The following is a 26,393-nucleotide window of genomic DNA, read 5'->3' on the forward strand; positions in this document are numbered from 1 at the left end:
AAGATGCACTGGTGTCCTACTCTAATGGATGCTGAAGAATTTACCACCTGTGAAGGGGTTTAGATCACCTCGAGAATTTGGTGGGATCTGAAGTAAAAGCATGAACTGGTTCTTAGCTCTACACATGGCAGGGCAATGTGGTGATAAGGAACAAACTTCCCCTGGGTTCATTCAGTTCTGATAATGGCTCAAGACGTCTCTCTACCTTTTCTTTCTAAAGGCTTTGATTTATTGGATTAACAAAGTTATAAATATAGGCTTTTCTCGGTTGTGACAAAAGCAGAGATGCATATAGTTGCATATATGAAAGTTAATAAACGATCTCATAATTTCAAATACCAGAACAGCAGTTCTTCACGGATTTTGGAGGAAAACTGCGGAATAAAATCTGTTACTTTATCCAAAAAGACCCAGGCTGCGTGTTCCCCTCGCCCAGCCCGGCTCTCCCGCTCCCTGCACACAGCGTGACTCGCACTAGGTGGCAGCGTGCGTCTTTCTCTCGGGTAGCCTTCGTATTGCTCACGTTCTCATCTAAGCCCCAACTTAAATGATTCCAAAATAAAGGGAGATCCAAGTAGGCGAACATGTCATCCTTCCTTTGCCACTGTCCTCATGTGTCATCAGCCCCACTGACTTTCTGCTGCCTTGCTTAGCGTCATGGAGGTAAGGCAGACGTCCCGGCAGGGCCCAGACAGGGAACGTGAAAGTCAAGTCTAGGCTGGAGGGCAGCATTATGTCACAGGTAAAATGTAAAAGCACTTAAGGCTTTATGCAAGCTCCCTGCCAGTTCTGGTAATGTTTCAATTAATCTCCAACATTTCCTGCATTAGCAAGACCTCTCTTACTCATCACGAACGTCTGGGAGTGTGATTTCTGCTTTCAGTTCAAATTGAAAGAGACTGATCTGAAACTGGATTGGGCTGGCAATGTTTGTGATTACAGACACTATACAAAATAACCCATCCTGAAACATAGCTACACCTATTTTAAGCACATTGTAACTTGGAGAAAATCTGAGTGCTTTAAATCTTGCACACATGATTATATTTTGGTTTAGAAATTGAACTGCTGTAGTGTCACAGAACATTTTTTACTTATTTTGATAAATTTTAAACAGCTCATTCCAGTTTCTAAAATGAAAAGCCAACAAAACAGCAATAAAATAACAAACCAATCTGTCTTGGCAATGGAAGACTTTTGCTGGAAAAAAATTGCTTTGAATTTATACTTCCTCTGGCAATGGTCTCAATTTAACAAATCCTTCTTCTGATGCTGGAAGGCTGTGATCCCTGTAGCTTTTGGTATCATGAAAGAACCTTGTACAAAAAGATAATCCCATTTTTCTTTTTCAAATTATAAACCACACAGATGAGTGTGGGATGAAGGTGAGTTGTGGGGAATAAAAGACTGTGGAATGATACCAACCATAAGAAAGTGTTTTTTGACAGTAGGGGACAGATGAAGTATTGAAAGGTAATAGTTTTGTAATTTTCTTATAAGGACCATAACAAGCAGAGGCTGACACACATTTGAGGTTGTGTATTACAAATACTAAAATTGTTGATAAGCATCACTCCAAGAAATGGAGAATTACCCACGAAATTAACCTCTTGCTCCTTCACTGAAGAGTGATGCACAACCATCTCTCCCTGTGCTTGGGGCGAGCTGTTCAGTTTTCCTCTGTTTCCCCATCTGTGAAAATCAGAAAGCAGCCTTTTCCTACATCCCCTATAACAGGGATGATTGGTGCGAGGAAAGCCCAAGAGGAGAGATGTTTCTTTAGCTCAATGAAGTCAACAATAAAACACTCACTGACTTCAGGATTTCATGCATGGTTTTTTTTTTTAAGTCTTACTCCTGGCATCAAGATTTCCCTCTTAAGCCTTATGCCATTCTGACACAGTGCACTAGAGGGGAAGCAGTCTGAGTAGAAGCAGCTAGCGAGGAAAAGGCATTTATCCTAGTAATGAGCCAAAGCACTGAGCACATCAGTCCAAGACAGACAATTTCAGTCAGGAAAAAACAACTGCTCTGACGAGACCAGGAATAGGAAACTTATGGTAATAGAGGCTGTGCAAGTACTGGTAGCCTGTTTTCTACCTTGCTCACCTTTTAAAGGCAGTGGGAAAAAGGCAGAGAGGGAGGAAGGACTGCTTCCTAGGACAAGCTCATTACTCACAGCTTGGAAATACAATCCTACCTCAGGCGCGACAAAGTTGGCCGTGTAGCAGGGAGTCATGAGCAGCCCGTTCTCCGCTCTCAGCTGCTTGGCAAACCCAAAGTCACAGATCCTGATGGAGTCTGGGTTTCCTGACTCATCCATGTAGAGGATGTTACTTGGCTTGAGATCTCGGTGCACCACCTTAACAAGAAAGCAATGAGTAACAAATGAGGAGAGGAGGTCAGGGAGCATCCAGGCTTGGCTGTCATTTCTGGTCTGCTGCTTGAGGTAGGTCAAGAGCTCATGACTAAAATATTTAAGTCTTAGAGAAAAGTTGCTTAAAAGCCTTGGGCAAATGAATAGAAGAAAAAGAAAAAAGGTTAAAGTCTGTTAAAATCAGAAAGAACAAGTTTGACAGCCTCTGCTGGTGTATTAAGACGGAGGCTGCTGCTCTAAGGGGAGACACCTTTCCTGAGGGTGGTCAGAGGGGGTTGCTGTACACACATGTCAGTGTCAGAGTGTTCTGGAACCTGATGGCCTTAAATATTCAGCTAAAAGGTGAAAAATAAACCCCTTCATAGGAGGAAAGTGTGTAAGAGTCTTCTTGTGACTGTCCATGTGAATGGCTCACAGCTGAAGGGAGGGATTATATTTTTTCCACATTTCAAAATGTACTCACAAAAATCCTTTCTATAGGCACACAGCTTCAAGTGGCTGTGTGTTTTACCAGAGATGCTGCATTTCAGTGGTGGGAAAACAACCTTTATTGGTTATAGCAGGGCTGAAAAACTATCATGAAAACATAAAAGACCAAGCACAAAATGCACTTGTTTTAACCATGAAACAGAAAAAGAAGCAAATAATTCGCTAGTCATCCAAACTGCTTGTCCCTGCAAAGTGGAAAAGGAGAGGTTTTCAAACTGCCATATATAAAAAAAGCTTAGATTTTAAATGCCAGCTCTTTAACAGCATGTCAGAAACCTTTCCCATCAGCTGCTCAAACTGCCACTTAGTTTGTAAAGCTGAGCATTTGATTTTCTAGCTATCTGCTGATTCATCTACCCTATTTGCAGTTCTGTCAAAAGATCAGGTACTGCAGTAATGACTGTGATAAAAAGTTAACAACTAATATCTCAACAAGGTACATAAACTTGAAAATCAATGTATTTTGGGGATGAAAGTAACACTTCAACATACTGCAGTTCAGTTGGAAAATGGCTAAAAAGCATTTCACATTGACCCTATTTCACAGGCCAAATGTAGTTATAAATATGGAGAAAGAATTATTTTTTAAAAATTTATTTATAATTCAGAGAAGCAAAATCACAGCTATTTGCTTTTTCTAAGTCAGATTTTAAGAAGGTTGATGCGGGTAGCCAAAAATGCAATGCTTACGCCCTGAGAGTGCAGGTAGTCCACAGTCCTGGTGATGGTGCACAGCACAGCACTGGCCTCTCGCTCTGAGAAACACTTCTGCCGAAGAATGCGGTCCAGGAGCTCACCTCCTCGCATCAGCTCCATCACCAGGTACACGTATTTCCCATCATCATAGACCTGGAAGAGTAATAGAATAAATATATATATTTTGGACCCATTAATTTGGTGAAGGTTGGTCCTTTAATCACAGCGTTGGCTTGAGATGTTGCAAGAAGAAAATGACACCTAATGTTTGGGAAATGGGAAATGTGCTTATTATGCTTAACAACAGAAAAGGCAACTTTATAAAATGACTTATTCATCACTTTTTTCTCATGTCTATAGTGATTTGCTGATTTCTCCACACAGAAATGTAGCTTTGCTGATCTGCTATCGTGTCAGCAGTGTAGACCAAGCTGCTAAAAGCAGCACCACTTCACACAGCCTGAGATGTCTGCTGGCTCTCACCCAAGCCTTCTGCTCAGTAATGTTGTCTATTTCCACTTCTACAGGGTAATACGTGCCATTTCAAATATCAGTATTTCCCTTTGACTCATGATCAGCTAAATGAATTGTATTATATAGCTGTCCAAGACCTGCTTCCAATGATAAAATGTAGTTTATATTTGCAGTTCTGGTGAATATATTGTTGACATCAGCTGCAAGATATATTCACCATCAACATCAACTGCAAGCAGTAAAAGACATTTTTTGTCTAAATTGGAAGACAGCCGTTTCTGTGTCATAATCCTTTATTTGGAATGTGGTAATAGATGGTGTTAAAGTCATCAATGCTAAATGTTTTTGGAAAGGAATAGAAAACCTTTTTTGCACAGATTTTGAGATACTCTTTAATACTTCAGAATTATGTGAGACTTTCCTGATTAGAAATTTTCTATATACTTCTCTAAGGTCTGAACCATAACATACTGGCCACTGACACCAGCAGGATTTTGTTCTGTAAACTCTGAATATGGCATGTGTGGATAATCCTAGGTGAGACTGCAGGCAGCGCAAGTGAAACATCTCTGACTAAAGGTAATTGCTGCATGTAAGCGTAGTGAAGGGCCATCTCCATATGAAATGCTGAAGAAGATATCTTCATGTCTTCTCAGGCTGCTTGAGTAGAAGGTAAATACTCTCTGGCATTAAAACACTATCAAGAGAAACCCTAGCAGCATTGTGAGCTCTCTTCTTCCCAACAAAATAGGTATCACAGGCTGCATGGGACTGGCTGCTGCTCATGAAGGAAGAGCCCCCAGCGGCACCACCATTTGTGCTCAGCAGCTCACTTCAAAACATCCAACTGGGGAGATCTCACTTCTGAATAGTGCTGCAAAACCAAATATATTTTGTTGTTCTCCAGCACTGAGGACCTTTGTTTTTATCTACAGTTGGTTAGACATGGGAGAATGTATAACTTGACCAGTCTTTCCAACTGCTATCCAGGAATTTGTTAAAGTTGTCGTTTTTTTCCCCTTGATTTCAGTGAGTCTGGTTTTAGCTCTAATATTTTACTGGAGAATTCTTCAGATGCAGACTAGTAAGTGAGCCTGATCATAAGGTGAAAATGATTTAATACTGAAGTGCTCAAAGACTACTCACATCCTTAAGAGTGATGATATTTGGATGCTGTCCATATCGCAAGAGGATCTCAATTTCTTCAGAGGGATCTCTCTTGCTCTTATCAATTATCTGGAATACAAGAACCACAGTGTAGTAAGATATGGGCTGGCAGCATTAAGCACAAAACAAACATTTTATGCGATTTAAACAAATAAATATTTAAAATTATTCTATTAATCATTATTCTAGGAGAGGACAGCTCAAACCCTGTGCAATTCAGAGCCACACTGACTATCTGCCAAAGCCAGATGGAGCAATAATTCGTTTAAATTCTGAAGGCGTAGGACCTCTTTTTGATGCCTATAGTTATGTTTGCCTGTAAATAATGGCAGTTACAGGAAGTGTCATTTAGAAACAAAACAACCTAGAGATTTTTAAAATATTGATAGTTTTATAATAACCTCTTTGACATAAAAAAATGGATATGTTTGTAATACTGGCATATGCTTGTATATCTGCTGATAAATGAATAGAAATTACCTGTCAGATGGATTTGTCAGAAATGAAAATGTACAGACATTTACTGTCAGGGGAGATCTGGGTAGAGGCTTTTGATAATCACTTGTTTTTTTGGGCACAGAGCATAGATTTAAAACAGTGTGGTTTACAGGGAAACAACTTTTTAAAAATCTCTTTTGTTAATGAGGATAAATGCCTGGCTACTTTTTGCATGTGGAAAAAACGCTACTAGCAGTTTCTCCTTAGAATAATGTTGTTCTCCCAGTTAAATAGAGACATTCTCAAAAAGCCAATGAAACCCTGATTGAATGACTCCTCGTAAATACAACCACAATGACTGAATGTGTCCCACTCAACCAATAAGCCTAACATATAAAAAGATCCTCAGGGCTTCTTCCTTGGCTAAAGTAATACAGCTTTTGACAAGTTAATGGAATTCCACACATGTGCATCTGTTAGGATCTGCCTGCTTTGAACAAACCAGCAGGATTTACTGCAGCAGGTATTACTACTACTACATTAACTACTACTATCATTATGGTACTGTAGCAAGCCATATATTACAGATTCTTTCCTGTTGTATTTTCCTGTGAAAGGAATTATGCAGAGCTGTGGAAAATTTTAAGCAATTCTTAATAATGTAGGACTATAAATGTACATATATGGCCTAAAATAAAAACAAACCAAAAATGGTCTCAGCTCAGACACAAAACTCAAAATAACATAACAACATATAACCTAACATAAAATAAAATAACATAACCTGAAGCATTCTGCTACTGATTTAGTAGGAACAGCAGTAGATATGTAATGCTACCATGTCAGGGTGGTTCAGCTGGTGGTTGCTTTTGCACCCAGAGGTGTCTGCATCACAACATGAGGTGCTACATCCCCAGAACATCTGCAAACCTTGCCCTGCCTTGAAGCCAAAATGAGCTGTGGTAAAATGCAGGCCCAATGCTCCTTATCAAACACAGGGGCTAAGGAAGATATGCTGTGGGCTTCCAGTGGTACAAGTAGTTCTGAGATTCTCAAAAAGTATCAGATAAAATGAATTAAATTATGTAAGTGAAAAGGCAATGATTTCACTGGACAGGTGTTAAATAAGTGCTTTCTATGCAGCTGTACTTTCTGATTTTCAGTGCAAGTGCTGTTGTATATAACACAGAGGCTAAGCACGCTCCAAGCACCTTGTGCAGGTGCAGCAGTGGGGAGGCAGGACGGAGGCAGCCCCACCACAGTCTCCTCCACGCAGTCTCCCCACGCTCACCAGCTGGCCGCCGGGCTGCTTGGCCTCCTGGCAGAAGTGTGTGGCTTCTGCCATACTTGTAAAGTAACCGCTTTCTTCTCTAGACAGCAACACACAGGCTGCTGGGCCCAGAGTCCAAAATCACCATGAACACCTCGCTCACAATCCTACATGCTTATCTACCCACACATCCGCCTTCCTCAGATCAATGCCAAGGTAGATGAAGCAACCTCGACCATAATTTGAAAAGTGTTCAATAAGTCAGACTTATGAACCTCCTGCAGCTCTTCCTGTGCAAGGAATGATGTGTTTTCTTTAGGAAATTAATTCTGATTTGAACTCAGCTAAAATGTGTACATTAACACCCTCTATTACAGAATAAGGGAAGAGCTACTAGTGCTGAGGTTTTGAGTAATATGTAATGATGCTACTTTTATGTTTCTTTCTGTAGATGTGCAGTGAAGAACAACAACTCAGAAAGCCATCATAATGTATAAATAACTTAACTGAAAATGTTACAAAAGCTCTATTGTACTTTGGCAGAGAAGCGCTATGAAGCACAGGGATCTTCTATCGTCCTTCAGAAAAATAAGAAACTGGGCCATATAACAAATAGACTTTTCTCTATGTATTGGACACCCAGGGATTGCTTAGAAACTCCTCTGTATTAAACAGTGGATTAAACAATTCCAGAGCACAATAGGCTCAGCAAATGCAATTGTGCGCTTTGTTCTAATAGGAGACTTTTTGTTCTTTGACTATCACATCCTTTGTGTATTTCACTGAGTAGCTGTAGGGGAAGGTGCATTTTCTTCAGCAGAATTTAGGGTAAGAACGTCATGATATTTTCAAATGAGTCAAGCTTCGTCAAAGGACAATACTGAACTCTTTCTCTAACAAGGAAGAAAGGATCAGGACAGAATATTTTCAGAATCCTAATTAGTGCATCTGGCCAGATTTTACAAGTCCTTCTACAAGTCTTAGGCATGGAAAAAAAAATCCCCTTACTAATTCTCTCTTACTAATGGGTTTTCAATGTCTTCAGCCTTGCCACAGTGGACTGATGAGTATAAAAGAGAGTATTAATACAGTTCTGTGTGGGTAAAACCTTGCTAAAATTGGTACAGCAATTATATAGACAGTATATATATCTATATTTGTTTGTTTCAGTTTTGTGAAGGTATATGTGTGCCTCCAATAGCGTAGATAAATTTCTTCTTCTGGATTTAGTTATGCTATTAGCAGATATTACAGTCTTTAGCTGTTTGATACCACCCACCAGCTGGGACTTATAGCCTTCACAGCCCTGCCAAAGAAATAGTAGGTGTGAGCACTCCCTAATCCGTTTTGGGCAGAATTAGCCCTACTAATAAAAACTGCCTTTTCAAACAGCAAAATTAACCTGGGTGACCTTGTGTGAGGAGGATGGCTGTGTTCTCACATGGAGTTCTCCATCATTACAGTTGTGAGATTGGAAAAAGGCAAGAGGTAGGAGGTGACAATTTAACTCTCCTTACTGTCTGAAAAATGAACAGCCTAAAAGAAAGTGTGAGAGAAAAGCAACAGAGTGAGAAAGAAGGCAGAAAAGAAACATGAGATGCACTGATGGGAAGAGCAGTGATACAGGCCTAAGGAGCAAGGATGAGGCTTGGGCCAGGCTGAGTTGGAGCTAGCAGCGAGGAAACTGCTCTCTGCTGCTGAGTCTTCCTGTGCTGGGGAGGAAGTACTTCATGCATCTTTAATGAACAAACAAGACTGTATTAAAACATTTGCTTGGCTCCGACTTGATTTTTCCCCTTAAGTGAAACAGGATGTAAAAGCTCTGTCTAATCACACCAATCAAAATAGGCAATGGTAGCCATGTCCCTTCTTGAGAAAGTCAAATGTACCCAGTACTGGCACTGTGGTTTAATCCTTAACACTGTGATGTATGACACTACCATGGAATGCAGCAAAAATTCTCTATTTGATTTTAGTGGGTTTATTCCACAACATCAACCTCAAACATTGGGAAGCATTAAAGGTACACCCTGCAGCACAGGCATGGATGAAAAGTAGGTTGTGGGTCTTTGCCTGAGGAGCTTTGGTGGGTTGTTCTGTCAGACCATAAGTTGTAGTGCTCCTTGGCTGTTCTTTTTGTCCCCAGTCCCAAATGGGACCAGGATCTGCCTTTTCTTCAGCTGCCCCAAGCGACCTTTCCTGGTAGCTGGAACTGAAAGACAAGGGTGTGAACCAAACACAAGGGTGTGAACCAAGGTAGCTGGGCCACTGGTACAATCTCCTAATTCATTGCTCTGCTATAGCTGAAAGTCCAACAAAAGGTCAGGGCAGACACCTGGGCATTACAGTACCTTAAACAGCCACAGCTGAGGCTGCCAGTGTGTTTAACCAGCAGGACTACCTAAAAAGATCCTTTTGACCAGCACCAGGGAACTTATGATGGCTTTGCGGAAAAAGCATGGAGGAGAAAGAGTGCTTTCTGCACTTTTTAAAGCTGCTTTATTTTCTATTACATACTTTGAAGTTTTTTCTAAAACCAGTTTGGAGTGTAAGCATAGGTTAATCACATTTAAGAAGAGATCCATGTAACAGTGTGATGTGATACTGTCTGTAAAAATCCTTTCCTTTTCTGGAAAGGGAGGGGTGAGAAAAGGGAGAATTAATTCTGTGTCCCTTTGCACATTATGTCTACAAACTATCATATATTTGAAAATTCAGGGTACCACTAGTAGAACTGAGTATAGGTGGGATTTGCATCCCTTCTGAAGAAAGGAGGTGAAACAACACATGCAGAGATTTTAACCTGACAGTTTCATCTGCAATATTAATTACAACGAAACCATCACAAAGATAGCGTTCTGCAGTTCTGCGCTGCTGGAAAATGTACAGGTTTCCATTTCAGTAATACTTCCTTCTAAAAGTAAGCCCTATTCATGCCAAGCATCTGTTTTAATTTGGTTCCTTTTTGATGTCAAATTACTCAAGCTGGATGAAAATCACTGCAGAAAGGCTAACATTATTTAAAAAGGACATAGTATAATTTTACATTTAAGATGTCTCCAAGGAGAACTAGTCCAAGCCTAATAGTTTCTGAGGGACTATTCACTGTGCTATTAGTTTTGATTAGCTCCAGAGTTTCATTCCCCCCCATCCATGCTTAAATCTTTCAGCAAAATAGTGAAATGAATATTAAAAGAAACAGGCCTAATTAGCAATTCTTCTCTGAAATAAGCACTGGCCATCAGATCAAGCTGTGCGGGTGAGACGTTAAACTTTCTGCACACAGAGCATGCCCACTCACTGCCACTGTTTGCCGACTTAGCACTCCTAAGCTGTCAGCTGGCACTGTAGTACTTCTTAATTAGCGCTTATACAGCAGCACACATTTTCTAAGCACTGCAGAAACAGTAACAAATTTGTTCCAGTAGCACCTGTGAAACAGAAAAGCTCATTTTTTGAGAGAAGCTTGCAGTATTGGGGGCAGAATAGCTCTGTGGGAAAGGCTCTGCACCATGTTTTAGTTTTCTCTGCTCAGCCCTAGCACACGTCCTTGGATCAGACTGATGAGTTTTCAGTCCGTAAAATGACTGCAGTGCTACTCCCACCTTCTTTTACAAAAAGCTTCAGGGATGGAAACCAATGTATCATATTCAGATCTTATAAAAAGGGAAAATTATTACATCAATATAGAAGACAAATACAAGAGACATGGTTTAAATGGCCCCAAAAGAGAAACCGAGACACAAAGGACCAAATTCTATCCAAAATACTTAGGTATTTGGCAAGCAAGCTAGAGAAGAGAAACATGATATTACTAAGCTGTAGGAAAACTGCTGCCTGATCCTAAGTCTTAGAAAAGATCTTAGATCTTAGTTAGCAGTGAGAAATACCATCATCTCACATTCTTCAAAGGCTCAGCCATCCCAAGGAGAGAGGCACCATAAGCTTTGAGATCAAATGGGAAAGAAGTTGCATGAATCCTTATGCTGGAGGGAATGTATAACCACTGCACATCCTAAGATTTGCTCTGAAGCTGAGTTTAAGAGGTGGTCTGCACACATTTCTGTATTTCTATCTGCCCCCTCTGTTTATTTTGTTAAGACTTGAGCAACACCTTGATCCCATTTACCCAAAAAGTCACCAGCAAGCAATGGATTTCACCTGAAGCTGTAGCTCCAGAGTCCTGCCTATTTGAGCAGTGCTTCCCTGAAGAACTGACTTATTTCTACAGGGTGAGTATCTGGCAGAAATCTGAATACATTCAAATCAAAACAATAGAAAAGTGAGACTGAAATTTTGCAGGTATGTGAATAAACCCAAATATTAAAAAATGAGGACAGCATGTAAAATATGCCACGTTGCCTCCCACTGTGGTGAGTGAAATGCATACAGTGGTCCTGGTCCTGCGTGGAAGTCAGGCCCTTTGATGAAGTTGTTCATCAAAGGAAAATCAAGAAAGCCTTCAATAATACTCTCACAGATCAGACATAACATCCTCATAGGCTGCTTTCTCCACCACTCCTTTGCTACTTCATTTTACTGCAAATAATTTTCTCTTTCCATCCTATCTAGAAGACACCCATCCATGCTGTATATAAGCGTTCTTACTATATCCACCATGTATCCCAGGTGTAGTCTAGGGCTCTTCATGCTGTTTTCTTTGCACAGCACTCTGGAAAACAACCCTCCCTATGCAAATTCAAAGCAGCAAAAATCTGTGCCTAAATCTGCTCTGAAGCTTTCATCTCCTACATGGCACTCTAGAGCCTGCTGAATCTGTCACACTACCAGCTTCAGTATCCTTCAGACAGTGAAAGACATCTTTTACTGAAGTGTCTGGACAACAGGATTTTCTGAATGCAGGCTTTATAAATCAGATTTCACAGGAGAACATGGTAACTGTCCTCTGTGGTTTATTGAGGTAAGAAGGTATCTTACACCTCTGACCCTGCATTTGGTAAGGCTACATTTCCACTAATATTTCAGATCCAGCTTCTTTGCATGTGAGGGGGAGGATGTCTCGGTCATCTCCTTGAAGAGTCTGTTTTACAAACTACTCTCATCATCAGACTTTTTTTTTCTCTGAAACTCCCTTTTTAGCTTCAAGACATTCTGTCTTGTCTTGCTGTATTTAGCAGCCAAGTGGTTGTCATCCATCATTTATATCACCTTAAAGGTATTTCTAGATTTTGTTCACATCCCACTGGACTCTTGTCTGTCTTACATCATATATATTTGTAACTCTCTTGATAGAGCTTGCTTTGCAATTTTTGCGTATTTTCTTCTACAGATTTTCTCTAATTTGTTTATATTCTATCATCTTAAAACATGGATACCAAAATAGCACATAGTCCCACAGGGTTTAGTAGTCCTACTCAGGTACTACGGGCAAAACTCACTTGTATTCAAGCATGTTACTAAGACAGAAATCTATAGATTTGTTTTTCAATTTTATTGATAAAAATTTAGTTACATTAGCAACACATTTGTGCAACACTTGTCTGATGCTGGTATTCAAATCTTTGTATTTCCATCCTATGAGTTAGGTGAGTATATTGAACTGCTGCATTACATATCATTCAGGGAATGAAAGCAAATAAGAATGAACACTTTGTGGAGACTGCAGTCAGAGATATTTTCTCAATATTGGAAAATATCGTTTAGAATCATCAGTATGATCTTGCAGAAGAAAAAGATATGCTCTTCATAGATAATTTGATAAGCCATCTCAGAGAAGTGGAAGGACAGTTAGAGGCTTATGGAAACACAGATTTCACTCCCATTTCCTGACAGTTAGCTGGCAGGTTTTTTAATGGGTTTTCTTTACATCACATCATATTCTTCCTGATGCCATTTTTCCCCTTGAGTGTGAGGTGTGAAGAGCCATACACTAAACCATACAAACCTTACTATCACAGCCACCTAGCAAAGTCAAGAGGAGTTTGCATGACTAGAGATCAAATGAGAACTGAGACAGGACCTCAGCATCTGATCCATACCCATTCAGCCCATCCTCTCCATTGCAGAGTCCTGTTACTGCTCTGCTCCAGCAGCAGGTAACTTCTGCTAAATTTCACAGCTAAATTTTAAGGGGATGCATTTACCAATTGCTCTGACCTGGAGATCTCTGCATACCCTGGGGTCTGGCCCATGTACCATGTTTTGGCGCAGGCAGAAGGAAGAAAGTTTGGATGAGCAGTGGACAGATACCTTCTTGTGTTGACGAACTGGCAGACTCAGGGCCAAGAAATCTGAGGTTAACCAGCAAACTTTCTATTGACTTGCCTATTAAAATACTGATATATTTATCCATGTTCCACTAGACACTTGGTACCTCCCAGACAGACAGAAATAGACACAAACCCTCCCCTGAAAATTCAAGTCTGTTCTTCTTCAGAGGAAAGTCACTTCAGTGACTATCTATGGTTGAGGAGAAACAAATCTAAGCAAATCTCTGTCTAGCTCTACAGACAACTTTACTGTCAAGGAGCTTTGAAAACCTTTGGACTGACTTTTTTTCTCCCTTTTTTCCTCCCTCTTTTCCAGTTTCAATAAATAAAGCTGCATGTGTTCAGGATTCCTGTTTTCTTTTAAAAAATTACAAAAGAGTGCACCACAATGTAGTTAATCTTAAAGAACTAATTTTTTGTATTTATTCACACTTTATGCATTCAGCACTAAACTCCTGGCCATAAACATAATATAGATTATAAAGAAAATGTTGTAAAGCCAACTAAATACCACTATGTAATCTTCTGCCTTCAGATTAGCATGTTATTGTATTTACTCACACCAACCAACTAAAACCAACCAAACCAAGATTGTGAACATCAGTGAAAAAGGAAAATGAAGTTTAAAGAAATTAGAAAACTACACTGAAATTCATACAGCTTTTGGTGACTATGTCACTCACTATTACTAGCAAATAAATAGAGGTATATAGCAAGTCTGATCACACAGGCCTGCTAAAAACAACTCTCATGAGTTACTGAATTCTATTTATTGATAGCATGTTGACATCACTTCTCCACTGGTACTGCATTTTTATAGCTAATTTAAATGCTTCTTCTGCCCAGTCTGCACACACAAAAACATGCAGAGATTGATGTACTTTCAGTGCTTCATAATTACCAGAATTTTATATGAACTGTAGGATTTACTAGGACACTAGCATAAACTAACCTGTATCCCAGAGGCAGACATAAACTGCAAAATTTGGCTTCGATCACAGCTGTGGAATATTTGGAGCCAAATAGTTGGTTAGTGCATTACAGAGATAGGAAAAAGTCATGAAATTCACATGTGTTTCAAGATCCAAATTCCACTGTAATATTGGAATCTGCAAAATTGAACTTGTCATTTGGGACTATCTCAACTGTATGTTTTTCTTCTTCAAGGGAGGGAGAAATACATACTCTGTCCTTTTACCCAGTTGTTCGCTCTGGCTGTAACAGCACAGAAGAACTAAAAATCCTTATGTCTTAACCAGTTAGATATCGTTTTGTCCTGAAGAAGAAAACAATTGGCATCAAGCTGTTGAAGCTGACCCCTGTACCAATGTTTGGGGCTATTACCATATTGGGGGTAGAATAGACCATAGCAGCGGCAGTTTCTACTTTGGCTATTATCTACCAGTAATCTCTCCTGGGGTCACAGTCAATTTAAATAGAGAAATCTTTACAAAAAGGGGGATGTAATCCGGTCCTTTTCAAACATACTTCATATGGCGTAAGTGAGAAGCACATCTGAAAATCCAGTTTGAAAGCTTCACTACAAGTACGAAACGAAGCTTGAAACCAATGCAATGGTTTTAAGTAAAGAAAAACTTTTGGAATACACTAATAGCATCAAATCACTGTCAGGTTTTGAAAAATGTGATTCACCAAGATCTCTGAACTGTAGCATTTCCTTTGTTTTACGAAAGAGAGCTCTTAATTTGTTTAGGCTTCCATTGGAGACTATCTCCCATCCACAGAAATCCTTTCCATCTGCTCTAGCATAATTCTTTTACTTAACTGACTTTTTTTCCCTAGATACTGATGTGACTGAAATGATTTGATCTGATTTTCCTTTGCTTCTGACCTCAATGTTACATTTATACCCACGTGAAGCTTGTAACTGTGATCAACAATGCCAGTTCCTTTTGCTATTGAAAATCATTATGCCTGCTGTATTCAGGATGATCAATATTCTAGCAGAAGAATCTGAGAGGTCTGTCAGAGGAAAAACATTCTTTTTCCTCAACTCTCTTCTTTATACCAGAGTATTATAAAACATTCAGAAGAATGAACTATATACGTACTTGTATTTCATGACTTTATTTTTTTTTTCCACTTGAGAAAGAGATGGAAAAAAAGTCTAAGAGTAAAATTTAAAAAGTACCTCAGAGTATGCACGTGTGGTAGAATAAATGATTTGCTTAACCAACTTCTACCTGCACTGTCCCATGTAGGTGGCTACTAGTTTCAGGGTAGACTCAGTCTGTAGGAAATCTGGCTGTCTACAAAGCTTTCTGTTGCATGGTACTGAAATACTCTCAGAAGTGGAGGTGTGTATGGGCCTGGCCATAGGAATGGCCGTGCTGGAGACCATGTCCAGGTCTACCCAGGAGAGGGGCGTGTCATGTCCTGCTGTGTGCCCTACCACCTGGTACAGGCAAGGGGCGTGAGGGAAGAGTTTAAATAGCCTCCCTTAAGCCTGAGACGGTGTGATTCACCCACCATCTTCCAACCTGGACAAGACAAAGAAACTGCTTGTCCAGCTGCCATCTTAGCACCAAAGGCCTTGGAAGTGGTGACTATCCCTCACCTTTTCTACTTCTCTGATAACTTCTTTCTTTCTTTTCTCTCCTTTTTATCATTTTCTCATTCTCTTTTCTTTTTTTCTAACATGTGCGGCTGCAGCGGGCTGTAGCTGGCAGTTTTGGTTTTGGGTTACAGTATTAAGCTAAGTCCTCTTGGTTCTGCTAGTCAAATTGTTATAGTGTTGCTAAGTTGCACCCTGTTCCGGTAATTTTGGGGTCATTTCGGTTTCTTGTCGGTATTCCATCGCTCATGGGTTGTTGAAGGGTTTGAATCCAGTGTTGTTTCTTTCAAGGCATGTATCTTATCTAGTAAAAACATCGCTTACATCCTCCTTCTGAGTGATTTCGTATCACTCTGTCGCCATGCCGGGATAAAAGAGCTCACTTTTAAAGCGGGCCGTGACAAGGTGTAACTCTGAGTTCTTAAATATTGCATTTAGGAGTCTGAGGGCATGTCTAAAATAGATTTAGAGATTATTATTAGCATTTCATTTTTACAGATGACATGGAAGAAGAGGGAATAGGATGCAAGAAAATTATCTTCTGCACATTTCAGTGATTGGATTTACAAAGGTAAAGATGCCTAAAGGTGCAGAAAGGTGTCTAGGGGAACTTCCAAAAGTCCCTTGGTGAGTGACATGCGTAGTCTCATTGAACACGTGAAATTCTAGATCTGTTCAAGTGCTTTTACAACATCAGCAAAGAGCTTCTTTGCACTCCTAGACATCTAATTATCTCTGTAAGAAGCCGCTCAATTAGTTGCAGATGGCCAGCAGAAGGAAAAGGGATTAAATGTTTGGCATTTAAATGAATATATTCTGCTTTTGGGCTAGGAAAGGTTTTGTTTTTCTGAGCGCATTTTCTGTCTGTAGCTCTGACTCAGGTTACTCTGGCTTGGTGCTCTGCTGTCTCAGTATGGCACGACACAGCAAAAGTAAATAAGGCCTGGTGAGCCGCAGTCTCCATGGAGGGATTATTTACCCAGTGACATGATGTATGCCTTCCCACCGTGATGCCACCACATCATTTCCTTAACTCCTTCGCTATCACCAGCTTCCCCTGGGGAGATGGGATGATGCTCTCTGATGTGTCAGTAGTTCATTTTAAAGAGGGAGCTTTTGATGAGGTGCTGCCAGCCAAATGGGGCTGCTGCCTATCATACAAACTATCACTGCAGATGTTTTTTCCTGTGAATGTTATGTACTAGGGAGCACTGAGAAAATTATGCTTACTGAACAAAATCAAGAGTCTAATTACAGTGATTTTTATAGAGAGTTAAAGGGTGCACGTCAAAAGGAACTGATATATAATTACAATAATATCAATGGCAGCTCCTGTGCTATCTAATTACTTGAAATGGGTGGCATTGTGCAACCTTTAGGAAAGTAAACTCCTTTGATAACAAAATTATATAATCTTAATATGAAATAAAAATAACATTGAAAGGAAAGGAAAATGAATATATTGGTAGGAATAATAATCAAAGAGGCAGCACTCAGTGTGCTGGAAAGACAGTACAAACAGGAACCCACCAACTGTCTCCAATCTCAAATCTGTGGTACGCTTTTGACTTGCACTGTGTCAGAAACTGAGATGCTGTGCACGTTGCCTAAACTGGTAGTCAAAATCAAGACATATCAGCATGACAAGAAAAGACGTGTAAGAAGTAGGGGAAGAAAGGAATAAAAAGAAGAAATTTAATAAAAATGGGAAAGAGCATAAACCTAGCTATCAAAGTGCTAAACTCTTCCTGAGTTTTGAGTGTCTTCAGGTTTTGAATTTGCTCTGGATCCTCTGAGGTACTGCAAACCCCCAGCTGCTGAGTAGGTGCTGGGCCCTCTGGGATTCAGGCACTCAGACACCTTTGAGGACTGAGGTCTTTCTATATTGGCTTCATACTGGCTATATTACACTGATAAAACTATCAGTAATACTTGGTATAAATAAAATACTAATGTTATTACTTCAACATACATTTTGTTTATCACGGACGTAATTTAATTACACAGAACCTGTACCTACTATAATGCCACCTGTTGAGAAATGATCTGGACTCTGGAAAAATCTAATTTTTCCATTAATTAGAAAATAAAAACTTAGCATGTACATGTGCAAGCCCATGGATCTGCTGGTAGGTGCATGCTCCTAAGTATGGTGTAGCCTAGAAAAATCAAACAGTGACATCAACAGATTTTCAGTTATTAGTGGTTTCCAGATTTTTGTGGCCACTGTGGAGAGGCACCAAAACTTTCATGGATACTATATGATCATCAGTCTTGTAATGGAAAGCAAGACTGAATAAAAGGTTTAATATTATTCTATTGAATACCTGCAGCTCATTTATCTCATGGACTGCAGTTTGGATAACTTCTTTAAGCTCTCATCATCTCATTTAATAGCAAAGACACAATCACATGTACAGGCTAAGTCTACATATTTTTTGTAAAATTTTAAAATAAGAAAACTAGAATGGCTACTGGCTACAATCCCCTTTTTACTGCAAGTTTGGTGAATACATTTCTTCATGTACTGATTTCAAGAATCATCGTAGAATGGTTTGGGTTGGAAGGGACCTTAAAGACCATCCAGTCCAAACCCCCCCCATAGGCAGGGACACCTCCCAGTAGACAGGTTGCCCAAAGCCCTGTCCTACCTGGCCTTGAACACTGGCAGGAAGGGGGCATCCACAACATCCCTGGGCAACCTGTGCCAGTGTCTCACCACCCTCACAGTGAAGAATTTCTTCCTAATGCCTAATCTAAATCTACCCCTTTCCAGTTTAAAGCCATTACCCCTTGTCCTGTCGCTACATGCCTTTGTAAAAAGTCCATCTCCAGCTTTCTTGTGGGCCTCCAGAAGCTACTTTTTGTCTTGTACTCATTTAAGCAATCTGTTCTCATGAGATTGTACAGAATGAAAGGACTTAACTGTTGATGTCTTTTCAAATTCATTGTACTAATTCCTCATTTAATCCAATCTTGTCTCTTTTTGGTACAAGAATAAAAACATGAAATACCTTTCTATCATATGAGTGTTTTCATTGCTGCACCGTTTTCTTAAATAAAATTGAATGTTTGGAACTCTTCTTCTGAGCTGCAACCTCACAACCACTTGCCACATACATTGGCCTGTTGTGCCCTCAGCAATAGCTGCATACTGTTTATTCAGTAGCGTTCAAAAGAGATTGTGACTTAGTCCTCTGAGCATAACCTTCCAAAGGAGTCCTACTGAAGTTCTTCCCTATCAGAAAAAGTTCCCTCATACCTACATCCTAGCAGCAGTGGCCTCCACAGCTGCAGTGACTCTGTTTTACATAACGTTGCTTCACAAAGTCTGAAGTTCACTGGCTTGTCTTTAATATCCAACTAAATTCCACTGAATTAGTATTTTAAATCTCTGCTGAAGATTGCCTTTTGCTCCTTTGTGTAGCATGTTGGTGTTGAATGTCAAGCAGACAAAAGGAAATCTGAGGTTTTGAAAGTGATCATGGTTTTAATTGAGAAATCTGTCTAATTACAATAAAAAATGTCAGAACTAAAGAACTTGAAAATGAAGAATAAAATGTTATTTCAACTTTGCAATCATTTTATATGCACTTTGGTTTATTTATGATTATTCAATGTAGGATCTGTTAAAAATCTTATCTAGTTTGCAAGGAGCATGGCTGAAATGATTAGCAAGACTGAAAAGATTTTTTTTCCTTCCAGGAATTTTACTTGATGAGATTAAGGTGTGAGAAATAATATAATGCTTATCATGAAACCCGTTATCTTCCAGAAGAAAAAAACCCAAACAAACAAACAAACACCTACCAAAAAGAAATAAGCCAACAAATACCCACGGACCACACTGCTGCCCAGGCTGGCAGAGCAGTCTCAATCACATTTCTGACATCTACCAGAAGGCTTTCTTACCTTCACAGCAAACTCTGTTTCTGTAGCTTTATGAACACATCTCTTGCACACTGAATAGGAGCCAATTCCTATGTCCTCCTTGATCTCGTATCCATCTGTAAAGTGAATGTTGTTCCCATGTAACTGCTATAGGAAAAGACAAAAGAAATGAGGTAATCAGGACATGAGTATGTAAAAGCAAGGACTAGCCTCATCTTAATAAAAGAAGTGCTTGATCTAATCTCCTTTACAGACCTCTCTTGTTCTTCGCAGTTTTTCTAAGTCTGGTTAAAAAAATCTAAAGCTCTATACTTAATCAAGTGTGTCCCCTTCCATTTTACCTTTTTCCAGTCTGTAAGATGGAGTTGTCCATGTAGAAGTAATGGCAAAAAAGCAGTGATTTTCTAAACTATTTATGGAATGCAGATAATTTTTTCTGGGATGTAATTGCTTGGGTAACATGCCATTTGCTTATGCCATGTTGCATAAGAGAATCTTTAAGAATATGACATATTCCACTGTAAATTATTATAAAAGGGATGAAAATATGAAAACTTATGAAAGCCAGAGGCAGAGGGTCTTCCCTCGAAGCATGTATAACTCTGTAGGTAGGCTTTAGGTAGGAGAGGAGCTTTTTCCTTGTGAGAAAATTTGCTGCATCTTTGAGCAGCCCAGTTCTTTCTCCCAATTCATAGTTCCTCTGATGTACTGAGCCATTTGTAGCACTTTTTTTCCCTCTGGTTTAAATTACAATAACTGGAAAACATGTTGCAGGGGATTGGCAGCAAAGAACCAAGTCTCTGGCAAGTGTCCTTCCCCTGTCAAGCCACTTTGGGTTACTAGAGTACAGGCTCTTGTGCAATAGCAGCAGGAACATGGTGGCCTTTTATACCAAGGAACTTGGTCTCCAAGCCTATGGGAGCCTACAGCAGCAGTTCATTAAGCCCCTTTGCCAACAGAGACTATCCTATAATACATGACAAAACTGTTGAGAATTACATGCATTCATTGAAGGAACATCACTTTTGTTACCTGCCCTATATACACAACTGGAATAGTGTTTCAGATATTCAGAAATAGTTTTCATTTCAGTTGTGATAAGGTGTGATTCCTGATTCCTTTGTAAAAGCTGTGAAGAATGTGAACTTAAAGATAAAAGCCTTTGGAAAAAAAAATCTTGTTTTCCACCCCTTACATGCTGCATGTAAACACCTTCTACCTACACTGGGTAGCTGTGAAATACCAGTGAGAATGCTGAAGCAGTTTAAATCCACTGTACACATATGCATCTGCCCATCAAATGGAAAGCGTAACATCAGCATCTGTACCTGCACAATGGGATGGACGGTGATTTTGTGCACATCTTGCTGTGCAGGCTCCTGCACCAAGTTAGAGGCAACAAAGCTGAATCCTCTGAAAAGATGATGAGCATTGGCACTTGGAGGAACACCTGGGGAGTCTGTAGGAGAAGGAAGAAAATGGCCTCATGAGCTGCACAAAAGATCAGAAAGTAATATCATCTGCAACAAAGTCACTCCTGCCAGTTAACAGCAGATCCTACTAAACTGGCAGACACACATGAATATAATCCACGTCCATATATAAGGCTTTGGTGTGCCTTCTCTATTCCTTTCCTCTGGATCAGACAGTGCAGGGGTGCTGTTTGCAAGGATCTCTCCTCTTGGATACAGAGGGGTTTTTTTCATGGTGCACACTCATTCTTATTTGGTCTTTCTTTGGTGTGTCCCCTCCCCTTGCCCCCCTTCACATTTCTTGCAGTGCAACATGTGATTTACTATGGCAGGGTTGCAAAGCTAAACTTCCTTTAGAATGCTATCTCCTTGTATGAGTGTGTAAAGACCCAGTTTTACTAGAGTAAAGAAAATACATCCCCACTGGACCTTGTGTCCGACTCACCTACCCACACGATCAGCACCACCCATTAGGTGCAGGACAGTGGTGTGGAAGACTGAGTACTGTTCAAGTCTCTGAAAATACGTGAGAATGTATTTTCTTATGGGGACATTCCCTGTATAAATCTACTAGTCAACTGAACAGAGGATATGAGGCCAGAATATGGTAAAAACAAATTATCTGCTCAGGAATACACAGAACTGAGACTGCAGCTAATTCCATATCTCATTACAAAGCCACCTCAGCTTTGACAGGAGTCAGAAATAAGCACAGCAAGTCAGACGTCACTGCAAAATACGTGGAGAAGCTTCTCTTTTGGTAAAATGATGTGGGCTATTTGTTTACCCCAGTGTTTTGATGGGCACTCTGCTTGCAAATACATGGATGAATCACACCAGACCTCTTGCATCACTGTGTACTTCTTACAATGGCATATATACAACAGTGATTTTCCAAAAGGGATTAATTAAGAGGAAAGAATGTTTGTTTTTAAAAAGGAATGACAGTAATTCAAATCTGAACACTTCTGAACTTCAGAAAAGCTGTGATCCGGCTCTAAAACTTAGTGCTAGATCATCTTTAAAAATTGTTCCTTCGTAATTCACTGCAAATTTCTTTATCAAAAACTGCAGAGGAACTACTGATTATTTGGTGTTCAATATTAAATATTAATCACCATCAACTGATATGCCCATCATATGAATTAAATGTTAAAACACCTCTGTTAAGTGCAAAATCAGATTAATTAACCAATAGCTATGAAACCTACATCATTTTCCTACTCTTGATAAATCCAGAATAATTTCGTATGTCTGAATTAGACCCACTTGCAAACACCGATCTGGTATAATGGTTATCTTTCTCCCTGTGAAAATCATAATGCTTTGTCCCACTAAAGCATCTAACTTTACAGGATTTTCAAAGGCTTCGTAAATCTTAAGTAATTTAATTCAGTGTGCTTTATTGAGGTTAGCAAACATTATAATCTTATTTGGAGTGGAGGAAATTTAGCTATTTCAGGTGCATAATTTTTCTCAGCAATAAAGCCAGCCTAAGACATCCCTGCTGGTTATAGCATGCCCATCACTTAACACAGTACAAACATTTGTGGACTGAAATGTAAGTTGCATCACCAGAATGATCTTAGTTTGATTCTTCTTCAATTCACCATTTATAGCCTGGGTTGCTTCAGTCTCCTGCTTCCTGTGAGGAGCTAAGTCAGCAAAAAGGAGTTGTGGGTCCACAGTGGTGGAGTTAGGAAATAAGTGGCCACAAAATCGACTCAAACTAAGATGAATCTCTGAGAAAAAGTGATGTGAAACTACACCCATACAGATGAACTCTCAATGTCAGAAACCACATCTTTGGTGCACTCAAAGTTTAGGCCAAAAATCCACAGAAAGCTGTTTCAACCTCCAGGCTAAAGAAACTTTTTGAAATACAGTAAATTACTGGACTGGCAAGTTACTGGATCCAAAACTTTCGCATAAACCTGTTTCCAGGCAGGAGAACTCATTCATAAAGACAGAGTGCAAAATTACTGTATGCATCAGTACCCCTCCTTGGAGGGGGGGGGGTATCTTTCTGATAGCTTCATTAAATCACAATGACTGCATTATCATCATGAAATGGGAATTATCACAGTGCTTTCTGTCTGGCTAAATTCTCAGTAACAGAGTAAATTTATAATTATTTATAATGCTCCCCTTTTGTAGTTGATCCAACCAGTCAGCAGTCAGGGGCTGCAAAATACGCTGCCAGTCTGCAAGGGCTTTTCTATCACTCTGGAAGTGCAAAGGGGTTCACGCTTCCAATTACACTTATTTTGAAATGACAGGGTTTGAGTCTCAGGCCACCTTCTATAGCAGCAAGAAGCAGAATTAAGGCAGGCCATCTCCCCACCCCAGCCACCTCCCCAAGACAAACCTTCCAAGTCAGTGTCTTGCATGAAATATCAAATTGAATTAGGCAACAGTAGTAAATGCAGAGGGTAAAATATAACCTTGGGCATCAGCACATGCATGAAGCACTAGGGTTTTCATGCCAGCACAACCAATGAAGTGTGAACTTCCAAAGCAACGCAAACTCTCAAAGTTTCTCTGAGACTCTCCAGGGGAGCACCAGACTGCACTTCTCTCAAGACCAGACTAACTTGCAGTCTCCAATATTTCAGAGAAATGAGTTCATCTGAAATCTGAATTAAAGCTCAAACCAAAGGTGTGGAAAGTCTGGTATCCAAATATCACTTGTTTCCATGCAGCAGAACAGGAACATCAGAATATGACTAACATATACTGGAGACAGATGGATGTTCCAGTTGGACCCAAATAACCAGAGTATAATATTTTTATAGCTTGTGAAAGTTGGCATATCCTTGCCAGAAAAACTAGAAGCCAAGACCAATAAAAAATTTTGAGGAGATACCATTACTTCATAGCCCATGAAAGGAGGTTTGAGCCAGGTTTTGAATAGAGGTTTGGGCTAGTTTTAAGAAAAAGGCTGAAGGTCATGATAAGCCCAAACTAAAACTAATGCATGGGTTTTTGTAATGAAAGCTCAGATGTTTTACTCCCACTGCAACAGTTCTCGTGCAATTTGAGACTTCAAGCTTGAGATCTTATACTTGGTTATTACAACAATAATATGTGATATTTACAGTGCTTACCATCTTCAAAGTCTTTTACAAACAACAGCAATTTAAATTTTTACATTTTAGAACATATATATAGGTACTTCTTTACACGGGAATATCACTGGCAGAAATGTAATGTAGATTATCCATGTCTAGCAAGAGGGAACATTATAACTGAGATTATCACTCCAAGGTTACTGACATTCTTGCTTTCAACTAGAACAGCAGAAAGATGGTGTTTTGTACAACAAACACCTTCACATATATAGTGCACAAAATATGATATTCCAGTTAGGAGATAGAAATTATAGGAACAACATTCTAACTGCAAGGATTTTCTAAACATTGTGGGCCAAATTTCCTGTTGTTGTAACTCCATTGGTCTGAGAACTTGATGATACTTCATTGCAGTTAACCATGTATTAACTTTCAACAGTCCGTAGTCTATGGGACTTCATAATAAAAGAAAACAGCTAGAGAATATATAATCATATATTAACTTGTAGAGATGCAAAGTTCTTTGAAGTCAAGGTGGTTTAAAATAGTTAAATTCAGCTAACATAAGCAATGATAAAAGTAGTAAAATAGAAATTCAGTAGTTATTTTTAAATTATGTTCATTTTAAATTCATGTTATGAATTTACTCACTCAAAAGATGCCACCTTACCCACGTGCCACCTTACTAACCTGTGGGGGTCCGAGATGTGAACTCTGGATCAAAATGAAAGGTGTCTTCTGGCCGTCCTACTGCGGGCTTGAAAGGTGGCTTGATTTCTTTCCTGTATAGTTTCTACAAGGAGAAGAACAGATCACAATCAACAATTTGTACACATTCAGCTTCAGCAGATAGGCTCTCCCTCTTATTTAGGGTGACCTCTCTCAGCTGTGTCATCCTTGCAGAACTGACACAAAAGGATGATATATCCGTAGTGCTGGCTCTTGCCTGACTGGTCGGCTTAAAACCTGTGCCCTGGATAGTCCCTGCACTTCTTAGTTACAGGAATCCAGAGTATAAACACAAAAGTTTCTGGTAAAAATTTAGCTTGTAGAGGGGCACAATATTCTAGCTGAGGCATCTGGAATTTCATAGTCTTAAGGGCAGGCCTGGAATATGCAATGGTAACACCAAGAAACCACGCATGGGTGAGTTCAGCCATGCAGTGATGGCAGTGAAGAACTGCTAGGAAGTGGTGGCTGGTTTAGAATTTATTATTTGTCAAGAACTAACAATATGTTTGACACTCTGCCAGACTAAGCTGAGAAACAGGCCTGGCTGCCTGGTGCTCAAAACCTAAACAAGAGGTTTGTTCTTTTGGCATATCTGGTAAAAAGGAAAGGACTCAGAGCTGGAGATTAGATGAAATTCTCATCAAAAAATGTTAGGAAGAAAGCATTGTGGCCAGGTGGGGAGTCATGTTGAAGGCCTAAATGTGTCTTGAGCAGAGGAGCAAAACCAAGGGATGACATAAGGAGGAGAGGAAGGTAAGCATTGCTAGATGTGTGATTTTGTGTTGGTGAGTGAGGGGGCACGTAAGAGATCACATAATAGTCACCATAAATGCATGTTAAATAGACTGACTTTATTACCAGGGACTTTGTGGCCTCTTTACTCATGGTTAATGATCTTTAAGAAATTGCTTCACTGTGCTCCTTTGCAAGCATTCATAAACACACAAACACACACACACTCACTCTGGGAGATTAACAAACTGAGGTGCAGCACGTCTTGATCTGATCCAAAGCCTACAGAAGTTAGTGGAAAGAGTCCTATTGATTTCATCGATTTGTGCATCATCTTTTCTTGAAATGTCCAAAACCGAACATCATGCTAAGGACGGCATGGGGAACAGAGCTCCAGTCTGATTCCCTGCCCCATGTTTCAGTCCCTAGACTGCATTCACTTTCTAGCAATGCTTTTGTTCTAAGGTTTCAAAGGGCTGAATTAGTTGCCACAGACAGCACCCAGTAATTTCAACATGTCTGAGAATAAATGTAACGTTTCATCCAAGCTTTCAAGTCATGATAAGAGTTGGAGAGTTCAATTTTATGACTGTTTGTAATATGTATTTTCAGGTTAACTCTTAAAACAACTTCATCATAAACTGATTTTTCGAAATATTTAATGCAGATTAATACATGCTCCTCCAGCTCTTTGAATGCAGGAAGATTCTTTTTAGCTGTGGGTTTTGTGGTGAATTAACTTCTGTAATGTAAAGCATGTGGTCAAACCTAAGATATAT

General features: G+C 39.7%; 1 protein-coding gene across 1 annotated transcript in view; it reads right to left on the reverse strand.

Moving 5' to 3' along the window:
• Positions 1–26,393, reverse strand: part of LOC104541468 (ribosomal protein S6 kinase alpha-2) — a 68,598-nt gene that overhangs the window by 6,652 nt on the left and 35,553 nt on the right. The window contains exons 9-14 of the mRNA XM_010185536.1: positions 24,841–24,943; positions 20,936–21,066; positions 19,629–19,754; positions 5,183–5,272; positions 3,557–3,715; positions 2,201–2,362 (exon numbers count right to left, since the gene is read on the reverse strand). Coding sequence (XP_010183838.1) covers positions 2,201–2,362; positions 3,557–3,715; positions 5,183–5,272; positions 19,629–19,754; positions 20,936–21,066; positions 24,841–24,943 — 771 coding nt within the window. The remainder of the gene's footprint in view (positions 1–2,200; positions 2,363–3,556; positions 3,716–5,182; positions 5,273–19,628; positions 19,755–20,935; positions 21,067–24,840; positions 24,944–26,393) is intronic.

This window comes from Mesitornis unicolor, unplaced genomic scaffold (genome assembly GCF_000695765.1).
Source record: "Mesitornis unicolor isolate BGI_N332 unplaced genomic scaffold, ASM69576v1 scaffold16715, whole genome shotgun sequence".
NCBI lineage: Eukaryota > Metazoa > Chordata > Aves > Mesitornithiformes > Mesitornithidae > Mesitornis > Mesitornis unicolor.